Below are 17,358 nucleotides of genomic sequence, written 5' to 3'. Positions count from 1 at the left end.
TTTAACAGTCCTTTAGAACAGATTTTATACTTTCAGTCCTTTCAAATTTGGCATGTGTAGTTGGAATAAATGGCCGGATTGGATGTAAATCCATCAAATTAACAATGTACAAGGACCTTTGTGATAGCAAAAGTGAATTATTTTGTTGCTTATTACTTTTGTCTTAGGTCTTATCCTACCACATTCCTTTCCTTGTAAGTTCCATCGAAGACTTCAAGGATCACATTCCAAGAGAGACTGACATGAAGGTAAAACTTCCCTTCCGAGGGTATCAGAGCACTGCTGAGAGAGCCCTTCTCTGGAGCCTTAGATACCACCAGGAACCTTGCTGCTCTTGAATTTCCATATTTTCAGACTTGGATAGCTGTAAATATTGAAAAGATTCTGCTGTTTGTGTTCTCTGTCAGATTGCATAGAATTCTGTTGGCGTTCACTTTTTGTCTTTTCTTTTTTGTGTGTGTTTAAACAATTTATTAAATTATTAAACTGCATATAGCAGTTAAATTTTACAGTAAAACGTGTGACCATTTCAGTAGGTGCAAACAATAATATAATCTATCATCTATCTATCTATCTATCTATCTATCTATCTATCTATCTATCTATCTATCTATCTATCTATCTATCTATCTATCTATCTATCATCTATCTAAAATTAAAAAATAGAATAAAATTTAGTAGAGATAAAATTTATTAATAATATCAGGAATCTCACCTTGAGAGATTAAATATTCTAATCTAAAATAGGAAACCATAAATTCAAAAGATATATTTTGTGAAAGATTTTTTTATATTTGATGTAATTTTACTCATTACATGAAATATTCCACAATTTTTTATGCCATAAGTTTAAATTTGGTTGCTGTTCATTTTTCGAGACAAGAGCTAGTACTGATTTTAGAGCATACAATAAGATTGTGATTGCTTCTTGTGCTGATTTTGGCTTTCAGTTTTCAGTAATCTTTTCTGTTTGCTAGGTTGCAATGAATGTATATGAGCTCTCATCAGCTGCAGGATTGCCCTGTGAAATTGATCCTGCCCTGGTTGTAGCTCTTTCTTCTCAAAAATCAGGTATGATTACAGATGTAGGCAGGGATTCTTCTGCACTTTGTCACTTGCTTGGGCATGTAGCCACCCTTTGTGATTTGATGTCTTTAAAGTGCCCGGACCGGGCTTGTGGTTTGGGTTGTTGTTTTTAAGAATGGAGAACTATGTCATTTTCTATAGCAAGTTTCACTTGGGCCAAAGCTTATTCCATATAATGTGGAGCCTTCCAACTTTCTATGTGTGATTAACACGAATCTGGTTCTTTTCAGGGCTACCTTGCACTGCTTGGGTTGGGTAGTGCCTTGATATCTTAGTACATCGTCAATGTTTGTTGATACACATACCTTTCCTTTCACGGTGTGGAGCTTGACAAGAATGCTGATGCTTTGAATTAACAGGGGAAATCTGCTGTGCACATGCAGTTACAAAGGCTTTGTTGATGTGTCTGTTCCTTTCCAGAAAACATTAGTCCGGAGGAAGAATACAAAATTGCCTGCCTTCTGATGGTCTTTGTGGCAGTCTCCTTACCAACTTTGGCCAGTAATGTGATGTCTCAGTACAGTCCTGCCATTGAAGGTAGCATTTGGACAAATTAAACTTCTCTTGTGATAGTCTGCTTTGTTTTTACTGTGTGCGGGGGCGGGAGGGGGGGGAAGCTGTTCTGTGTTGATCTGCATATTTATTGACTGTTGCTTTGTAATAGTGGTGATTTGGCATTTTTGTGTGTGTTATGTAGTAAGTTCAGTTTTTTGTCTCCTAGTGTTTGCTTTGAAAAGTGGAGGGTTAAAATCTCTCACAGAGAGACATATTTTAATTCTAGACTTCTTTACCAAGAATGCATTCCTCTGCTTGCCCATAAAGGAGACACTAAACTTGATTGGAGGCTTTTGTACAAACCAAAGCAAAGATGTGTATCAAAAATCATTCTAGCGGACAGTTACATTAAAAGCAGTTGTAATTTTCCAACATCGTATCCTGCTTTAATGTACGACAATCCTGTTTCTTTGGTTTTGTATACCAGTGGTATATTCTTTTGCCTAGCAGCAATTGTGCTTGAAGCTAAAACTGGTAATTGTGAGAAGAAAGAAAACTTAGATTTTTCTTCCTTTAAAAAAAAAAAAAGATTTTGGAATGAATGCTGTTTTAGACCGTTAAAATATTAAAACCTTTTTCATCCTCCATATGAAATTACATGTATCAAAAGGCCCCTGTTAGCATACCTGAAACTTAATCCATTTATCAATGCTACCGGGCTGCTGTTAAAAGATATCTTCCATTCAGCCAAAACGCTCAAAGTGTAAGTGAAGGTAAAGTAATAACACAAATGTGTTTTCTGTTTAGGTCACTGCAACAATATCCATTGCCTGGCCAAAGCTATCAATCAGATTGCTGCAGCTTTATTTACCATTCACAAGGGAAGCATTGAAGACCGTCTCAAAGAATTCTTGGCTGTAAGTACAGTTTTGAGTTTGGACCAATTAACAGTTTTAATTTTTGTACTGAAGCCAAATGGCTTTAGTGTGGCTTTCTCTTACACCATAGCGATTACAAAATTGATAGTGAAGGAATTGACTAGCACTGTAGGCATGCGTAAGTATCAGTTTCTGCTTGACTGTTGTTGACTTGCAGTAATATTGGGTCTGATTCAGGAACCTCCAGCACCTTGTGTTATTATGGGCTGCCTGTTGCCTTTATTGCTGTGGAGTGCAAATCTCATTGCATTCCAAATGTGAAAAATGATGGATTGTCTTATACAAATTGCATTTTATACTGGAAATCGCTTAAGTCATGGAAGGAAAACGGTTTTTAAAAGTACACTACTTACTTGCTGCTTGTACGTGTCTGTGTCTTTTAGTTGGCCTCCTCTAGTCTACTGAAAATTGGTCAGGAAACAGACAAAACTACAACACGGAACAGAGAATCTGTTTACTTACTCTTAGACATGGTAAGTTCACATCCAAATTATTGTTCCTTGTCCGTCTCCTTATAAGGTTTAGCAGGGTTCACTTTGTAGCAGGAGCTCCTTTGCATATTAGGCCACACCCCCTGATGTAGCCAATCCTCCAAGAGCTTACAGTAGGCCCTGTAAGAAGAGCCCTGTGAGCTCTTGGAGGATTGGCTATATCAGGGGTGTGCGGCCTAATACGCAAAGGTGTTCCTGCTACAAAGTGAGCCCTGGGCTGTTTAACGAGGAGGTTCTGAATGACATTGTCACTAGACACCATGATAAAACAGTGACCTGAAACTTGTGAATTCTCTCTTTCCTTTCACATCCCTTCTCTAGTAGGTGGGTTTTTATCTTTAGGTGGAATAGAAGTGCCGGCAGCGGGGGGTACAGTAGGATTTAGGTTGGTTTCATTCATGAATGCAGCTTTAAAACTGACTGACACATGAAGCTGCGTTCTACTGAATCAGACCTCTGGTCCGTCACAGTCATTCTTTTCTACTTAGACTGGCAGCATGTCTCCAAGGTCTCAGGCAAGTTGTGATGTTGAACTAAATAACTGCAGATAAAACTGTAAGGAACAAATAAGGACGAAGGGCCTATCGATCAAGGTATCTTGTGTGTTCGACAGCACATGCAATGCGAGGGGGTGTGTAACTGGTGTAGACCCACACCAGTCCGGCTTTCGCCCGGGCCATGGGACGGAGGCAGTGCTGGTCGCCTTAGTAGATGATCTCCAACGACAACTGGATCGAGGCGGGTCAGCAGTGCTGTTGTTGTTGGACCTGTTGGTGGCGTTCGACATGGTCGACCATCAGTTGCTGGTTCACCGCCTCGCCGAGGGGGGGATTCAGGGGTTAGCCTTACAATGGCTTTCCTCCTTTCTCTGTGATTGGGGACAAAGGGTGGCAATCGGGGGACGATTGTCCCAGAGGCATCCACTTAATTGTGAGGTGCCTCAGGGGGCGGTGCTTTTCCCGATATTGTTTAATATCTACATGCTCCCCCTTGCCCAGATTGTCAGGAGATTCGAGCTGGGTTGCCATCAGTATGCAGATGACACTCAGCTTTATCTGCTGATGGATGGCCGGCCTGCCTCCGCCCCAGAAAAACTGGCCCCAGCGTTACAAGTTGTGGCGGGGTGGCTCAGGCTGAGTCGTCTGAAGCTGAACCCAACGAAAACAGAAGTCCTTTGTCTGAGTCATGGTGGCCTGGGAAGGGAAATCCCTTTACCAGCCTTTGATGGGGTGCCACTGATATTGGCGCCTAAAGTCAAGAGCTTGGGGGTGCTACTGGAGCCCACATTGGCTATGGAGGCCCGGATAGCAGCCACTGCGAGATCCACCATTTTCCATCTTAGGCGGGCACGACAGCTGGCACCCTTCCTAGAGCACAGCGACTTAGCAACAGTGATTCATTCTACGGTCACCTCGAGACTAGACTACTGTAATTCCCTCTACATGGGGCTGCCCATGTCTCGAATCCAGAAGCTGCAGCTGGTGCAGAATGCTGCAGCCAGGCTGTTACTGGGTCTCTCTATTCGGGATCATGTGCAGCCGGGGCTGCAGAGACTGCATTGGCTGCCAATAGTATTCCAGATTCGCTACAAGGTGCTGGTTATTACCTTTAAAGCCCTATATGGCTGATGTCCTGTCTACCTTAGGGACCGTCTCTCCCCACATATTCCCCAGAGGGTACTGAGATCTGGATCACAAAATCTATTAGAAATCCCCGGGCCGAGGGAGGCGAGATTGAAGGCTACCAGAGAACGAGCCTTCTCTATTGCTGCCCCCCACTGGTGGAACCAACTCCCTGATGATGTTAGAGCCTTGCGGGACCTTGCCCAATTCCGCAAGGCTTGTAAAACAACACTTTTTCGAATGGCCTTCAACTAAAGTACAGAGCTGCTTAACATCACGGTATGGAACGTAGCACCAAAACTGTTTTTAAAATCTGTTCAATATTTAAAGTGTAATTGTTAATTTTAATTGATCTTACTGTAATTGTTTTTATTGCTTTATGGTTTTATTGTTTTGTTGTGGATATTTAATGATGTTGTTAGCCGCCCTGAGCCTGCTTCGGCGGGAAGGGCGGGATATAAATGCGAAAAATAAATAAATAACGTTTAGCTACTAGATTAAAAAAAATCACTGCCGTAGGTTAGTCTTGACGTTATCGTCATGAGCCAGAGTTGATGAAGAATCCCACCAAGTGGGGTAGAATCTTTTAGAGAGCAGGCAACTACCGTGTTCAGTCATTTGGTCCAGTGAAGAAAGATTTGCTTTGTAGGTAACTTCCTTTGGTCTCTCTGACTCATAATATGAAATTGAGTTAGCTTGATACCTAGACAGTACTGCTACATTATTTTGTGTACATGTTAAAGATTTGCTCGCTACACATAGAAAGGCTGGATGTGAGATGGCATCGTGGGAGAAGGAGGAAACAACCCCAAGCAGCAAAGGGATATTAAGAATAGGCACATTGGCAGAGTAAATGGGAAGTAGGGGGGGGGAAGGCAAGAGAACATGGGGTGCACCTAGTAACCATGATTTTAATGTTCCAAAGGAGGAGATCAGTGCATCTGACCGCTTTCTGTTTGGTGTAGTGGTTAAGTGTGCGGACTCTTATCTGGGAGAACCAGGTTTGATTCCCCACTCCTCCACTTGCACCTGCTGGAATGGCCTTGGGTCAGCCATAGCTCTGGCAGAGGTTGTCCTCGAAAGGGCAGCTTTTGGGAGAGCCCTCTCAGCCCCACCCACTTAACAGGGTTTCTGCTGTGGGGGAGGAAGATAAAGGAGATTGTGAGCCGCTCTGAGACTCTGATTCAGAGAGAAGGGCGAGGTATAAATCTTCAGTCATCTTCTTTTTCTTTCTCTTTGTTATCACCTACTGTTGCTTTTTTTCCCTCTGTTACTCATGCACAGAGCAGTCAGGTTAGAACAGATAAAAGGAAGTACTTCTTCACCCAAAGGGTGATTAACACAGAGAATTCACTGCCACGGGAGGTGGTGGCAGCTACATGCATAGATGGCTTCAAGAGGGGTTTGGATAAAAACACAGAGCAGAGATTCATCAGTGGCTATTCGCCATAAGGTATAGATGGAACTCTCTGTCTGGGGCAGTGATGCTCTGTATTCTTGGTGCTTTGGGGAGGGGGGAACAGTGGGAGGACTTCTGGTGTCCTGACCCCACTGGTGGACCTCCTGATGGTGCTGGGGTGGGGCAACAGTGGGAGGGCTTCTAGTGTCCTGGCCCCACTGGTGGCCCTCCTGATGTCACCTGAATTTTTTTGGCCACTGTGTGACAGTGTTGGACTGGATGGGCCACTGGCCTGATCCAACATGGCTTCTCTTACGTTCACAGGCTTTCAGTTGCTCCAAATATGCCATTATTATTGTAGCCTCATGTGAAATGCTTGGGCTCCCAGTTTACATTGCATGTTATTGGAAAGAACGTGATGCTGAGCGTTTACCATTTTGTGCTCCTCTCTCTTGAAAATGGGTTCAATGCAGTACCAGTAGATGAGTTTGATCAGCAACCGCTGGATTCTCTGTAGGCCTCTGACTGGTTTCTCCCCCCCACCCCTTGTCTTAGATTGTGCAGGAGTCTCCGTTCCTGACCATGGATCTTCTGGAGTCTTGCTTTCCTTATGTTTTGCTGCGCAATGCCTACCATGCTGTGTACAAACAAAGTGTCACATCTTCTGCCTGAATATCTACTTAACTGAAGACAATTAAGCACGCATCTATGTTGCCTCAGTTTTACTTGTAAACTGTGGAGCTGTTTTACTTTTATGGCCTGGCAAAGAGTTTTGTGGATTATAAACTTTTTCCCAGTGCGGTTGTATTTCTGAACAGTGGTTTCTTTAATATAGTTGTACTACAAATATAAGCTTGGCTGATTTTTAGGTTGCACATTTTGCTGAGATTTATTCCTGTTTATTTTAGAATCTTGTTTAAAAGAGAAAGAGAAAGAAAAACACTATTTCAGCTATGGATTTTTTTTTCATATTTGATCATGCAGGAATCATAATGGCTTGTTTATTTACAAAAAAAGAATTCTATTTAGTGATTATTTTAGTGTTCCTATATTTCATCTGTGTGTAAATTATTTCATATAGGGAGATTTACAATCTATGCCTATTGTTCTTATGGGAAACAAAAAAAAAACCTGGATGTGCATTTCTGTGAACGACGACATTTCTACTTTTCTTTTTGACATTTTCACTCCAATTAATTACTTTAATGCTAATCTCTAATCCTAAGAAATGTCCTAAGGAGAAGTGCTTCTCCTCCAACAATCGTCTCCGTACAATCTGAAATGGCGCAACAAGTGGTTTTGTTTGTATAAACGCTACATAGTGGGATTTTTTAAAGACTAACTTCCATGGTGCCCCATTGGCATTAACACTACATTGTACCCTGCTGTATAATAAACATTCTTATGCGTTGATATCAACTGTTGATAAAATGTTAGCCCTTTAATCACTTTTTATATGTTTTAAATTTTTGAAATTCAAGTGTACCTTCCATTACGTACAATAAACACTACACTGTATTGGCTTGCTGCTGACTTTCACTGCTTTCTATTTCCAGTTACTTTTAGCATTTAACATTCTAGCATCAGGAGACTTATGCACTCGTGTGGTTTCACTGGTGATTGTTTAATCATTTTGTATGTAAGATATTTTTACAGTCTTTACCAAACCAAGTGGAAGCTGAAGCAAAAACAGACGTCCCCCCCCCCCTTTGGCTTCTCACCACAGTTCAACACTTAGTTGCAGTTGTGGCTACTACGCCACTCTGCTTGAAAGTAAAATTCAGAAGAATGTAGAGATGGAGAGGGTTAGTGGCAAAAACGCCATATTATGGGTCCTTTTTTGTCCATCCTGTAGTTTGCCATGTCGAGTGGAGTTGGCTCATTAGTCCGAAAGCTGAACAGATGGTTTGGGTTTTTTATCAGCAGCAGGGAGATTGCAACTCTGGTCATCTGTTCTCAGATTTGATTTATATACACACCAGGAACTTTTTGACGATTAAAGGAGCTGTTTTGTAGTCTTCAGTTATAATAGCTTCTTCTGTCCAAACTCCTTGTGATTTCCCGCATTAATTCTGTACCATTTTACCTTGTGTGCTGCCATGCTAAATTCTGGATTCAACAAATCTAGATCCATTACCGTAGAATTTTGCTAATTACCCTTTTGGTGATCCAGAATATATCATTCATTCTTCAAATTTATGGGCAGATTAATCCTGTGCTGTGCCTGATTTTGAGCCAGTCCAAATCGATTCAGACCAGTTTAGACCATATTAAACCCAAGTTTAGACCAGCTGAAACTAGTTAAAATCACTTTAGGACAGTTTTGACCAGTTCAAACAAGTTTAGACCAGTTAACTCAAAATCCATTTAGGCAGTTGTAAACCTTCAAAAACGTATTAGACCAGTTCAAAGTAGTTTAAAAAACTCAGTAAAAATTAAATCAGGAGGCGCCTGTGTCCTGGTTGATTCACTTTCCTTGTTGCTGACCTCCCATTGGCTCTCCTCAGGACTAAGACGAGTCCAGCCTTTAAAGAGAGATTTCTCTCAATAAGTTACAAATGCTCCTTTTTTGCATATTTTCTAAATGAAAACTTTAAGGGGTCTGTAACTGTACTTTTAACAATCCTGCAGGTTTCCTTTTTGTTTATGTTTGAACCTTTAAGATAAAACTCTTGAAGATGGATTCCCTGAAGGGACAGGTGGAATCTCTCTCTCCCTTCAGAGTTTTCCCTCCAGATTAGAGCATGGAGGATGGAGTTAGAAGCTCCTACTTCCTGACTGGTTCTCTCACCCCTCGACTGCCAACCCCATCTTCCTCAGTCTTTTCTGCAGCAGCATTGTGTCACCTGTTAAACTGCATGTGGAGAACACCTCAGGCTGACATGGTGTTTTCGATATGCTGTGTTTTACTGCTGGTATTCTGTGGGACTCTGAATGCAGACAAGGTAACCATTGTAAAGATATACAATACGCTTCCATATAACAGCTTATGCTGAGGGACCTGTCATTTCACAGAGACAAATGTCTTCCTTCGTTCCCTCCAAAATGATCAGATGCAAAGACAACAGACTTCTTATGAGGCGCATTTTATCATTTGTCCCGCTTCTGCCCACCTCCATAAAGCTTGATGACAGAAGAAGGAAGGGGGAACCCAGGAACTGAAGGGAGCCTCGTATTCAAAGTTAAGAAACTTGAGTGTTCCATGAAGGCAAGGACTTTATATTATTTGTAGACGCTTTCTCACTAAGGCTGAAGGTGAGTTACATAGCGTAACTCAGAACAATCAATAGGATGAGGAGACCTAATAATGTAAAGGGGCTAAGTTTGCAGAAATAAGAAACAAGGCATGACGAGTATCAAACTTGACATGTCAAACAATGCAAGAAATGGTGTTATTCCCACTCATTAAAAACAAAGTGTAAAAAAATCATAAATCAATATACATGTATTTATTGTAGAAAGCTAAAACCATTTAAGGGCCCATCATAAGCCTCTATCCTATGTAAAAATCATAAAACCTCAATGGGAACCCACTCAACTTGACCTGGTGCATTTCAACCTAAATTGGTCTTCTTCAGAGGTCAGAAAGGTAAGTACACATATTGGCTCATAATACAGAATAGAATAAAACAACAGAGCTTGCTGGGGGGGAAGGCAGTGGCAAACCACCCCGTAAGAAGTCTGCCGTGAAAACGTGAAAGCAACGTCACCCCAGAGTCGGAAACGACTGGCGCTTGCACAGGGGGACTACCTTTACCTTTTTTTTTACTGGGTGCACATTCATATATCTAACATTCTTCTATCAGAGAATTCTACCACTGTAAGGAACTGCAAGATATCAGGAGGATATTAGTATGAGGCGGTATATGTAGTGTGCATTTTTGAACAATTGCATCAGTTCACGGGAGGAGTGTCTCAGATCTCTTTATACGAACATTGCTCTTTTTAGAGATGCAGCGTGCATTTTACAGTAGCACAGGTTACTTAAAACTTGTTTAGATGAGTTAAAACCTCTCCAAACTAGATTAGACCTTTTAAGACTAGTTGAAACCTGTTAAAACCATTTAAAGAGCATAGAACTTCAAACCAATTTAAAACATCAAAGACCATTTCAAACAAGTCACAAAAGCATTTGGACAAGTTAAAACTAGTTAAAATCATAGATTCAGGTGAGGTAGCTGTGTTGATCTAAAGCAGCAGAATAAAGTTTGCCACTGGACTCAAACTTAGTTAAAACCATATTAACCTTGTTAAAACCAGTTTACAGAAATTGAAACCAATTTCAACCAGTTAAGACCAGATTAAAGTAATTAAAAACAGATTAGACCAGATTCAACCAGTAAAAACCAGTTTACACTAATCCGAGCAGGTCTAAACTCGTTTAAATTGGTCTGTGTTTATTTTTAGTAGTATAAATCTGGCCAATTCTTCTAAACTGGTTTGTTTTATTTATTATTTTATTTAAAACCTTTTTTATGCTGCCTTTCCACCCAATCAGAGCCCACAAGGTGGTGAACATAAAAATTAGAAACATTTAAGCAATTCAAATACAGATAAAATACACAATTCAATTGAAAACATAAACAACCCTAGAAGGAGGGCCAGTAACCATTATCAGGTATGCCAGACAAAATAAGTCTTCATCTGCTGATGAAAGACACTGACACAAATCTCCCTCGAGAGTAGGTTTGCCAGCTCCCAGGTCCAAACAGAGGATCCCCCACTTGCGAGGGGGGGGCGGGGGTGGGTGGGTTGGAAACTCTACCCCAAAATAGTGGCACCCCTGCACAACATCCCCAGTGTGATGACATCACAAACGACGATTAAGACGGCTAGAGAGACAATGGCGTCGCGCTCGTGACGAAGCTACGAGAACATCATATAGGTCATTTATGAGGGCCTATGAGATGGCTATTCGGACTGCAAAGAAGGAATACTTTGCATCCAGAATCGCATCTGCGACCTCGCGCCCAGCACAATTGTTTAGTATAATTCGGTCATTAACAGAACTGCCGCAGGGCAAACAAAATAGTAGAGAATTGGAAATAGGCTGTGAGGCTTTCGCGAGCTATTTCGCAGATAAGGTCTCGTCACTCCGACACGACCTACCCGCCATAATTAATACAGTAGATGAACTTGGGGCACCGAGCACGTCTTCTAGTTCAATTCTGGATTCTTTCAGTCCACTCAGTCTGGAGGAAGTCGACAGGACCCTTGCAGCTGTACGCCCTACGACCTGTAGGTTAGATCCGTGCCCGTCTTGGCTTATAAAGGCTAGCCAAGCGTGGCTACGTGAACCACTACAGGACATCATCAATAGGTCCCTGATTGAAGGGATCTTTCCCACACCTCTTAAAGAGGCAGTGGTCCGTCCCCTCTTAAAAAAACCATCAGCAGACCCGGCCACATTGGCGAACTATCGGCCGGTGTCAAACCTTCCCTTCCTGGGTAAGGTCATAGAGCGGGCGGTGGCGACTCAGCTGCAGGGATTCCTGGAGGACACTTCCGCACTGGATCCATTCCAGTCCGGCTTTCGGCCAGGTCACGGGACGGAGACAGTTCTGGTCGCCCTCATGGATGATCTTATGCGACATCTGGATCAGGGCGGTTCTGCAGTGCTGCTGTTACTAGATCTGTCAGCCGCTTTTGATACGGTTGACCACCAGCTAATGACTGACCGCCTCACCGATGTGGGGATACAGGGATCTGCCTTGCAGTGGCTGACTTCCTTTCTCCAAGATCGGGGACAAAGGGTGGTGATAGGGGAGGAAGCATCCCAGAGGCACCCCCTTAGTTGCGGGGTGCCGCAGGGAGCGGTCCTATCCCCGATGTTATTTAATATCTATATGCGCCCCCTTGCCCAGATAGTCAGGAGGTATGGACTGGGTTGCCATCAATATGCGGATGACACCCAGCTCTACCTAATGATGGGTGGCCAGTCTGACTGTACCCCGGAAAATCTAGACCTGGCATTACAAGCCGTGGCCTCCTGGCTCAGACTGAGTCGGCTGAAATTGAATCCGACGAAGACGGAGGTTCTCTACCTGGGTCGGGGCGGTCCGGGGAGAGAGATCCAGCTGCCGGCCCTTGACGGAGTGCCACTAATACCGGTCCCCAAGGTCAAGAGCTTAGGCGTGCTCCTCGAGTCCTCCCTTACAATGGAGGCTCAGGTGGCAGCCACTGTTAGATCTGCCTTTTTCCATCTCCGGCAAGCACGGCAGCTGGCCCCTTACCTGGACCGCAGCGACCTAGCGACGGTAATCCATGCTACGGTCACCTCAAGAATAGATCACTGTAATGCTCTCTACATGGGGCTACCCCTGACGCTAACCCGGAGACTACAACTAGTGCAGAACGCTGCGGCACGGCTGTTAATGGGGCTACCACGACGGGAGCACATTCGGCCAGTGCTGAGAGAGCTACACTGGTTGCCTGTTGTGTTCCGAGTTCGCTTCAAGGTGTTGGTATTAACCTTTAAAGCCCTTTATGGTCAGGGACCTGCCTATCTACGGGACCGCCTTTCCCCATATATCCCCCAGAGAGCACTGCGATCAGGGACAAAAAATCTGCTGTCTGCCCCTGGCCCAAAAGAAGCCAGGCTATCCGCAACAAGATCTAGGGCCTTCTCGGTGGCAGCACCAGAACTCTGGAACACCCTCCCAGAAGCTATAAGGGCCCTGCGGGATTTGTCGGCGTTCCGCAGGGCCTGTAAGACCGAACTGTTTAGGCAGGCTTTTCTGGTTGACTGAAAATGGGCTGCCACTGGACATCCTACAGAAGCTGGCGGTCATAGTCAGAACCCAATACCGCCAGACTAGATTGAGATAGCGTACTAGTTTTTAACTTGATAAATGTTTTATGGTTTTATATGTTTTATGGAATTGATTGTTTTTATGATACTGTAAGCCGCCCTGAGTCCGCTTGCGGAGAGGGCGGGATATAAATGTAAAGTAATAAATAAATAAATAAATAAATCATGCTGAGGGATGTTGTGCAGGGACACTCTAGTTTGAGGGCAAACCTCTGTGGACTGAAGGCAATTCTACCATAGAGTCTTGCCTTCATGCAAGAGTATCCCCAATGTGATGGCATCACATCCAGATGATGTCATCACATTAGCAGCTTTGCTATTTGGGGCTGAGCCGCTCCTCCCTCTCAGAAGGCAACCTTCCCCCCAAGGTTAAGGACATGGCAACCCTATTGGGGAGGGAGTTCCAAAGCTTTGGTGCTACAACGGAGAAGGTTGTTAGATTGTCACCCATCTAGCATCAAATGTTGGGGGCAACCAAAGCAGGGCCTCCAAGGATGATCAGGGTGAACAGGTAGGTTTGTATGAGAGAAGCTGGCCCTTAAAGGCTTTAAAGGTCAGTACCAGCACCTTGAATTGAGCCTGGAAGCAAACTGGAGGCCAGTGAAGGTTGAACAAGGCTAAAGTGATACAACCCACTCTAAGTCAACACTCCGGTCATAGTATTCTATACCTACTGTAGCTTCCAGACAGTCTTCAAGGGCAGCCCCATGTAGAGCACAGCGTGGTAATCTAATTTAGATGTCACCAGAGTATGTCCCATGGTAGCAAGATCTTTTCATTCCAGGAAGACTCACAGTTGGCTCACCAGCCGAAACTGCTGAAAGGCACCCTGGCCCCTGCTGCTATCTGGAGCAGGGGTGTCAAACATGTGGCCTGGGGGCCAAATCAGGCCTCAGAGGGCTCCTATCAGACCCCCAAGCAACTGGCTCTCATCTGTGTCCTTCTCCCTCTCTTTTACTTTCTTCTGTATCACTGCTTGCTTTGCAAGGCTTGCTCAATCACACAGGAGCTACAGAGCAAAACTTCTATTTTCTCCATGTGTTGAGGCTCCTTCCCCTCCTGATCACATGGGGAGGGAGGGAAAGGGCCAGAGCTTCCTTTGCCCAGTTCCCCAGATCCCATGGGAGAAAAACAAAGAGCACCTTTAAGACCAATGGGTGCTAATGTTTTAAGCATGTTTCATTTTAAGTTTTTTAAAAGAAATCTTTAATTGTGTTTGTCTGTGTCCATTATAAAGTTTATATCTCTGCTACCTAATCTTGAATAGGTATGCACATGGCCCAGTCCAGCCCGACATGGCCCACCCCAGTCTCATTTGTGTCAGATTTGGCCCTCATAACAAATGAGTTCGACACCCCTGGTCTTTAAAAACACAAAATGAAAACGAAAGTGGGGAATTCAGAGAAACCACTGTGCCCATCAGTACAATGATATTTCAGCATAACAATATTCTAGTGTTGATTTTAAAAGAACAAAAAAGCCCAGAGTAGTCACTTCTGGGGCATTGAAGCAGGGAAATTGTGGGGAAACCTGGCATGGGGAAGCCCCATTCCTATTGTGGTTTATCTCCAGCCACACCAACCATGGAGAAACTACAAAATCCCGTCGCTGTGTGGAAGACCCCTAAACTGCTGTTAGTAATTGCAACGAGCGGTCATCTTTTCAGTAGCCAGTAGATGGGGCTCATTTCTCATTATTCATGGAAGCTCTACCTAAATGTTTACTATTTAAACCAGGGGTGGCCAACAGTAGCTCTCCAGATGTTTTTTGCCTACAACTCCCATCAGCCCCGGCCATTGGCCATGCTGGCTGGGGCTGATGGGAGTTGTAGGCAAAAAACATCTGGAGAGCTACTGTTGGCCACTCCTGATTTAAATTATAGCCTGTATATCATTCTGGAGGAATTAAAACAATTCCAAGCGTCATCTTAGTTACTTTAATACCTGCCTTAAATGCTGAGGACATTATCTACTGTTATCTAAAAGATGGTTTATTCTGCCTTCCCCACCCCCCATACATTTGGCCTTTGATGCGTCTCCCAGCTGGACTACGGGATGCTGGCGCACAAATTTTCAACAGGCTGCTCACAGGTTTCTGATCTCCGCTCACAACCTCCATTGGAAACAATGAAGGATGGGTGCACCTCCTTCTGGGGCCCATAGAATTAGATCCCCTGGTCTGCTGTTTTTGGAACTTTGGGAGGTTTTTGAGGACAGTCACCAGCAGCTGTGAATTTGGTGCCTCTACTTCAAACAACAGCCCCTCCCGAGCCTCAGATACTACCAAATTGATTCTCCATTATAGCCTATGGGGCCATTGACTATAATGGTCCCCATAGGATGTAATGGAACCAGAAGAAAGCAATTTTTTTGCACACCCCTGTTATGCTTTTCAGTATGATTTGTAAGCTGCCTTGAAGGGAAAAGTGGGATATAAATATATGAATAAATAAGTCGTCAGGGCAGGTTGATCACATTGAACTAACTTCCTGTTTGTTAGGTTAGGCAGAGTTCAGATACTGCTTGCTCCTCCTCGGTTATACTTGCCCTGTAATGCTAGTTGCCATATTTCACTTAAAAAAAATAGACTGCGAGAGTTCTCCCTGCAAGTGCTGCTATGCTTAAAAATGTCCCCTTACCTTGATACGTTGCGCCTAGATCCATGCCACAGTGACATCAAGTCTAGGCCACTGTAATGCACTGTACATTGGTCTCCCCTCAAAATCAGTTCAGAAACTCCAGTGAGTGCAGAACTAGGGTTGCCAAGTCTGATTCAAGAAATATCTGGGGACTTTGGGGGTGGAGCCAGGAGCAAGGGTGTGGCAAGCATAACTGAACTCCAAAGGGAATTCTGGCCATCGCATCTAAAGGGACTGTGCACCTTTTAAATGCCTTCCTTCCACTGGGAATAATGAAGGATGGGGCATCTTCTTTTGAACTTCATAGAATGGGACCTCCTAGTCCAATCTTTTTGAAACCTGGAGGGTGTTTTGAGGAGAGTCACCAAATGCTGTGCTGCAAATCTGGTGCCTCTACCTCAAAAAACAGCCTGTCCAGAACTCCAGATACCTGTGGATCAATTCTCCATTATACCCAATGGGAATCGATCTTCATAGAGAATAATGGAGTGCCCAGCAGACATTCCCCCCACCAGCTTTCTGATGACCCTGAAGCAGGGGGAGGGCCTTCAAACCAGGAGATCCCAACTGGAGATTGGCAGCCCTATGCAGAACGCTGCAGCTCAGCTATTATCAGGAGCATCCCAGGCATATGCAGGAAACACATCTAGTATGTTATGGGAGAAAAATCCCATATAAACTGACCTGTCAGAATATTGTAAGTAAATGTTATAGCAGACTATTGCTATTGTACAACTTGTGAAGATGTTAAAAGGGGGGGGGGAGGGAAGGGGATGAAATCTGCTTTGCTTCCAAGCAGAACTTGAGGCCCCAGAGTATTAAGCAAATATAGGCTGAATTGCAAACTTTTCGAGGGGAAAACTGCACCAGTCCATGACCATTATTTAGAAAAGGGGCAACAGGATAATATCAAACTACCTTGAGAAGTGCAAATGGAGTGATAAGGGTAGAATTAGAAGCCTGTAATAACAGAGTTGCATAGCCAAGGCATAGTTAAGAAGGTTATGGCCTACTCTTCAGCATTATTTTACATGCAAGGTCGCATTGTTAGACAAAGCCAGTAGTTTTTCTTGGAAGCTGTTTTTGAGATAGCGTAGAAGGCCTGGTTTTCCTCATTTGTTCAAAGAACTTGTAAGGGCAGACGGGGTTGGAAAAACACTCCTTTCCTTTTATGTAATGTTGGCTTTAGGGTAATTTCTTCTTTTTCTTCCAAAAGAGTGTAAAGCTCTGTTTCTGCAGTGGCACCCAGGAATTCTTTGGCTACAAACCTTACTAGAGTTTTGCAACAGCCCAGTTTTCAAGTAACAGCTGCAACAGTAGCAAAATAACATGAGCTTTCTGTGTCTTGATAGTTCTTTGATCCCGGTAGGGTGCCACTGGGAAAGTATTTAAACAAAAGCAAGAAACTTCCTTTTGACACTAACTATAAACAGTTTGTCATCAATATTAATTGTACTTTTAACTATAGGTGACCAGTGCAACTGCAAAACTATACTTAATGTTCAGATGACTCCTTTTGTTAACATGTTTTTCGGAGACACTGTTCCAACTATAAGCAGATGTTACTCGTGCCCTAGAATTCTAAATGATGGACAGTGTTCCCTCTAAGCTGATAGATCCAAGTGGGCAGACGTGTTGATCTGAAGCAATAGAACAAAGTGGTAGACAAGTTGTACCTTTAAGATCAACTAAGTTTTATTCAGAATGTAAGCTTTTGTATGCTCTAAGCTGAGTTAGTGTGAGCTGGATCAGTGTGAGGTAGCTCACAGTTTTTTTAGCCTCTGGCTCACACATTTTTTGTCTTAGTTCAGGAAAAATGGCCCCAGAGCAAACTAATTGATGCAGTCGCTCACAACTTTAATGCCAGAAGCTCACAAC

At 43.5% G+C, this 17,358-nt stretch overlaps 1 protein-coding gene across 7 annotated transcripts in view; it reads left to right on the top strand.

The window, feature by feature from the left end:
* The window catches only part of NCKAP1 (NCK associated protein 1), an 83,365-nt gene extending 75,816 nt beyond the window's left edge, over positions 1-7,549 (top strand). For all 7 annotated transcript variants that reach the window (XM_060257419.1, XM_060257416.1, XM_060257418.1 and 4 more), the window contains 6 exons: positions 168-248; positions 978-1,071; positions 1,507-1,623; positions 2,389-2,498; positions 2,903-2,992; positions 6,587-7,549. In XM_060257419.1, the coding sequence (XP_060113402.1) occupies positions 168-248; positions 978-1,071; positions 1,507-1,623; positions 2,389-2,498; positions 2,903-2,992; positions 6,587-6,703 (609 nt within the window). In that variant the 3' untranslated portion in view covers positions 6,704-7,549. The remainder of the gene's footprint in view (positions 1-167; positions 249-977; positions 1,072-1,506; positions 1,624-2,388; positions 2,499-2,902; positions 2,993-6,586) is intronic.
* The last annotated feature ends 9,809 nt before the right edge of the window (positions 7,550-17,358 follow it).

Source organism: Heteronotia binoei, chromosome 16 (assembly GCF_032191835.1).
Source record: "Heteronotia binoei isolate CCM8104 ecotype False Entrance Well chromosome 16, APGP_CSIRO_Hbin_v1, whole genome shotgun sequence".
NCBI classification, from domain to species: Eukaryota; Metazoa; Chordata; class Lepidosauria; order Squamata; family Gekkonidae; genus Heteronotia; species Heteronotia binoei.
This window is presented reverse-complemented; position numbering and strand designations above follow the sequence as displayed.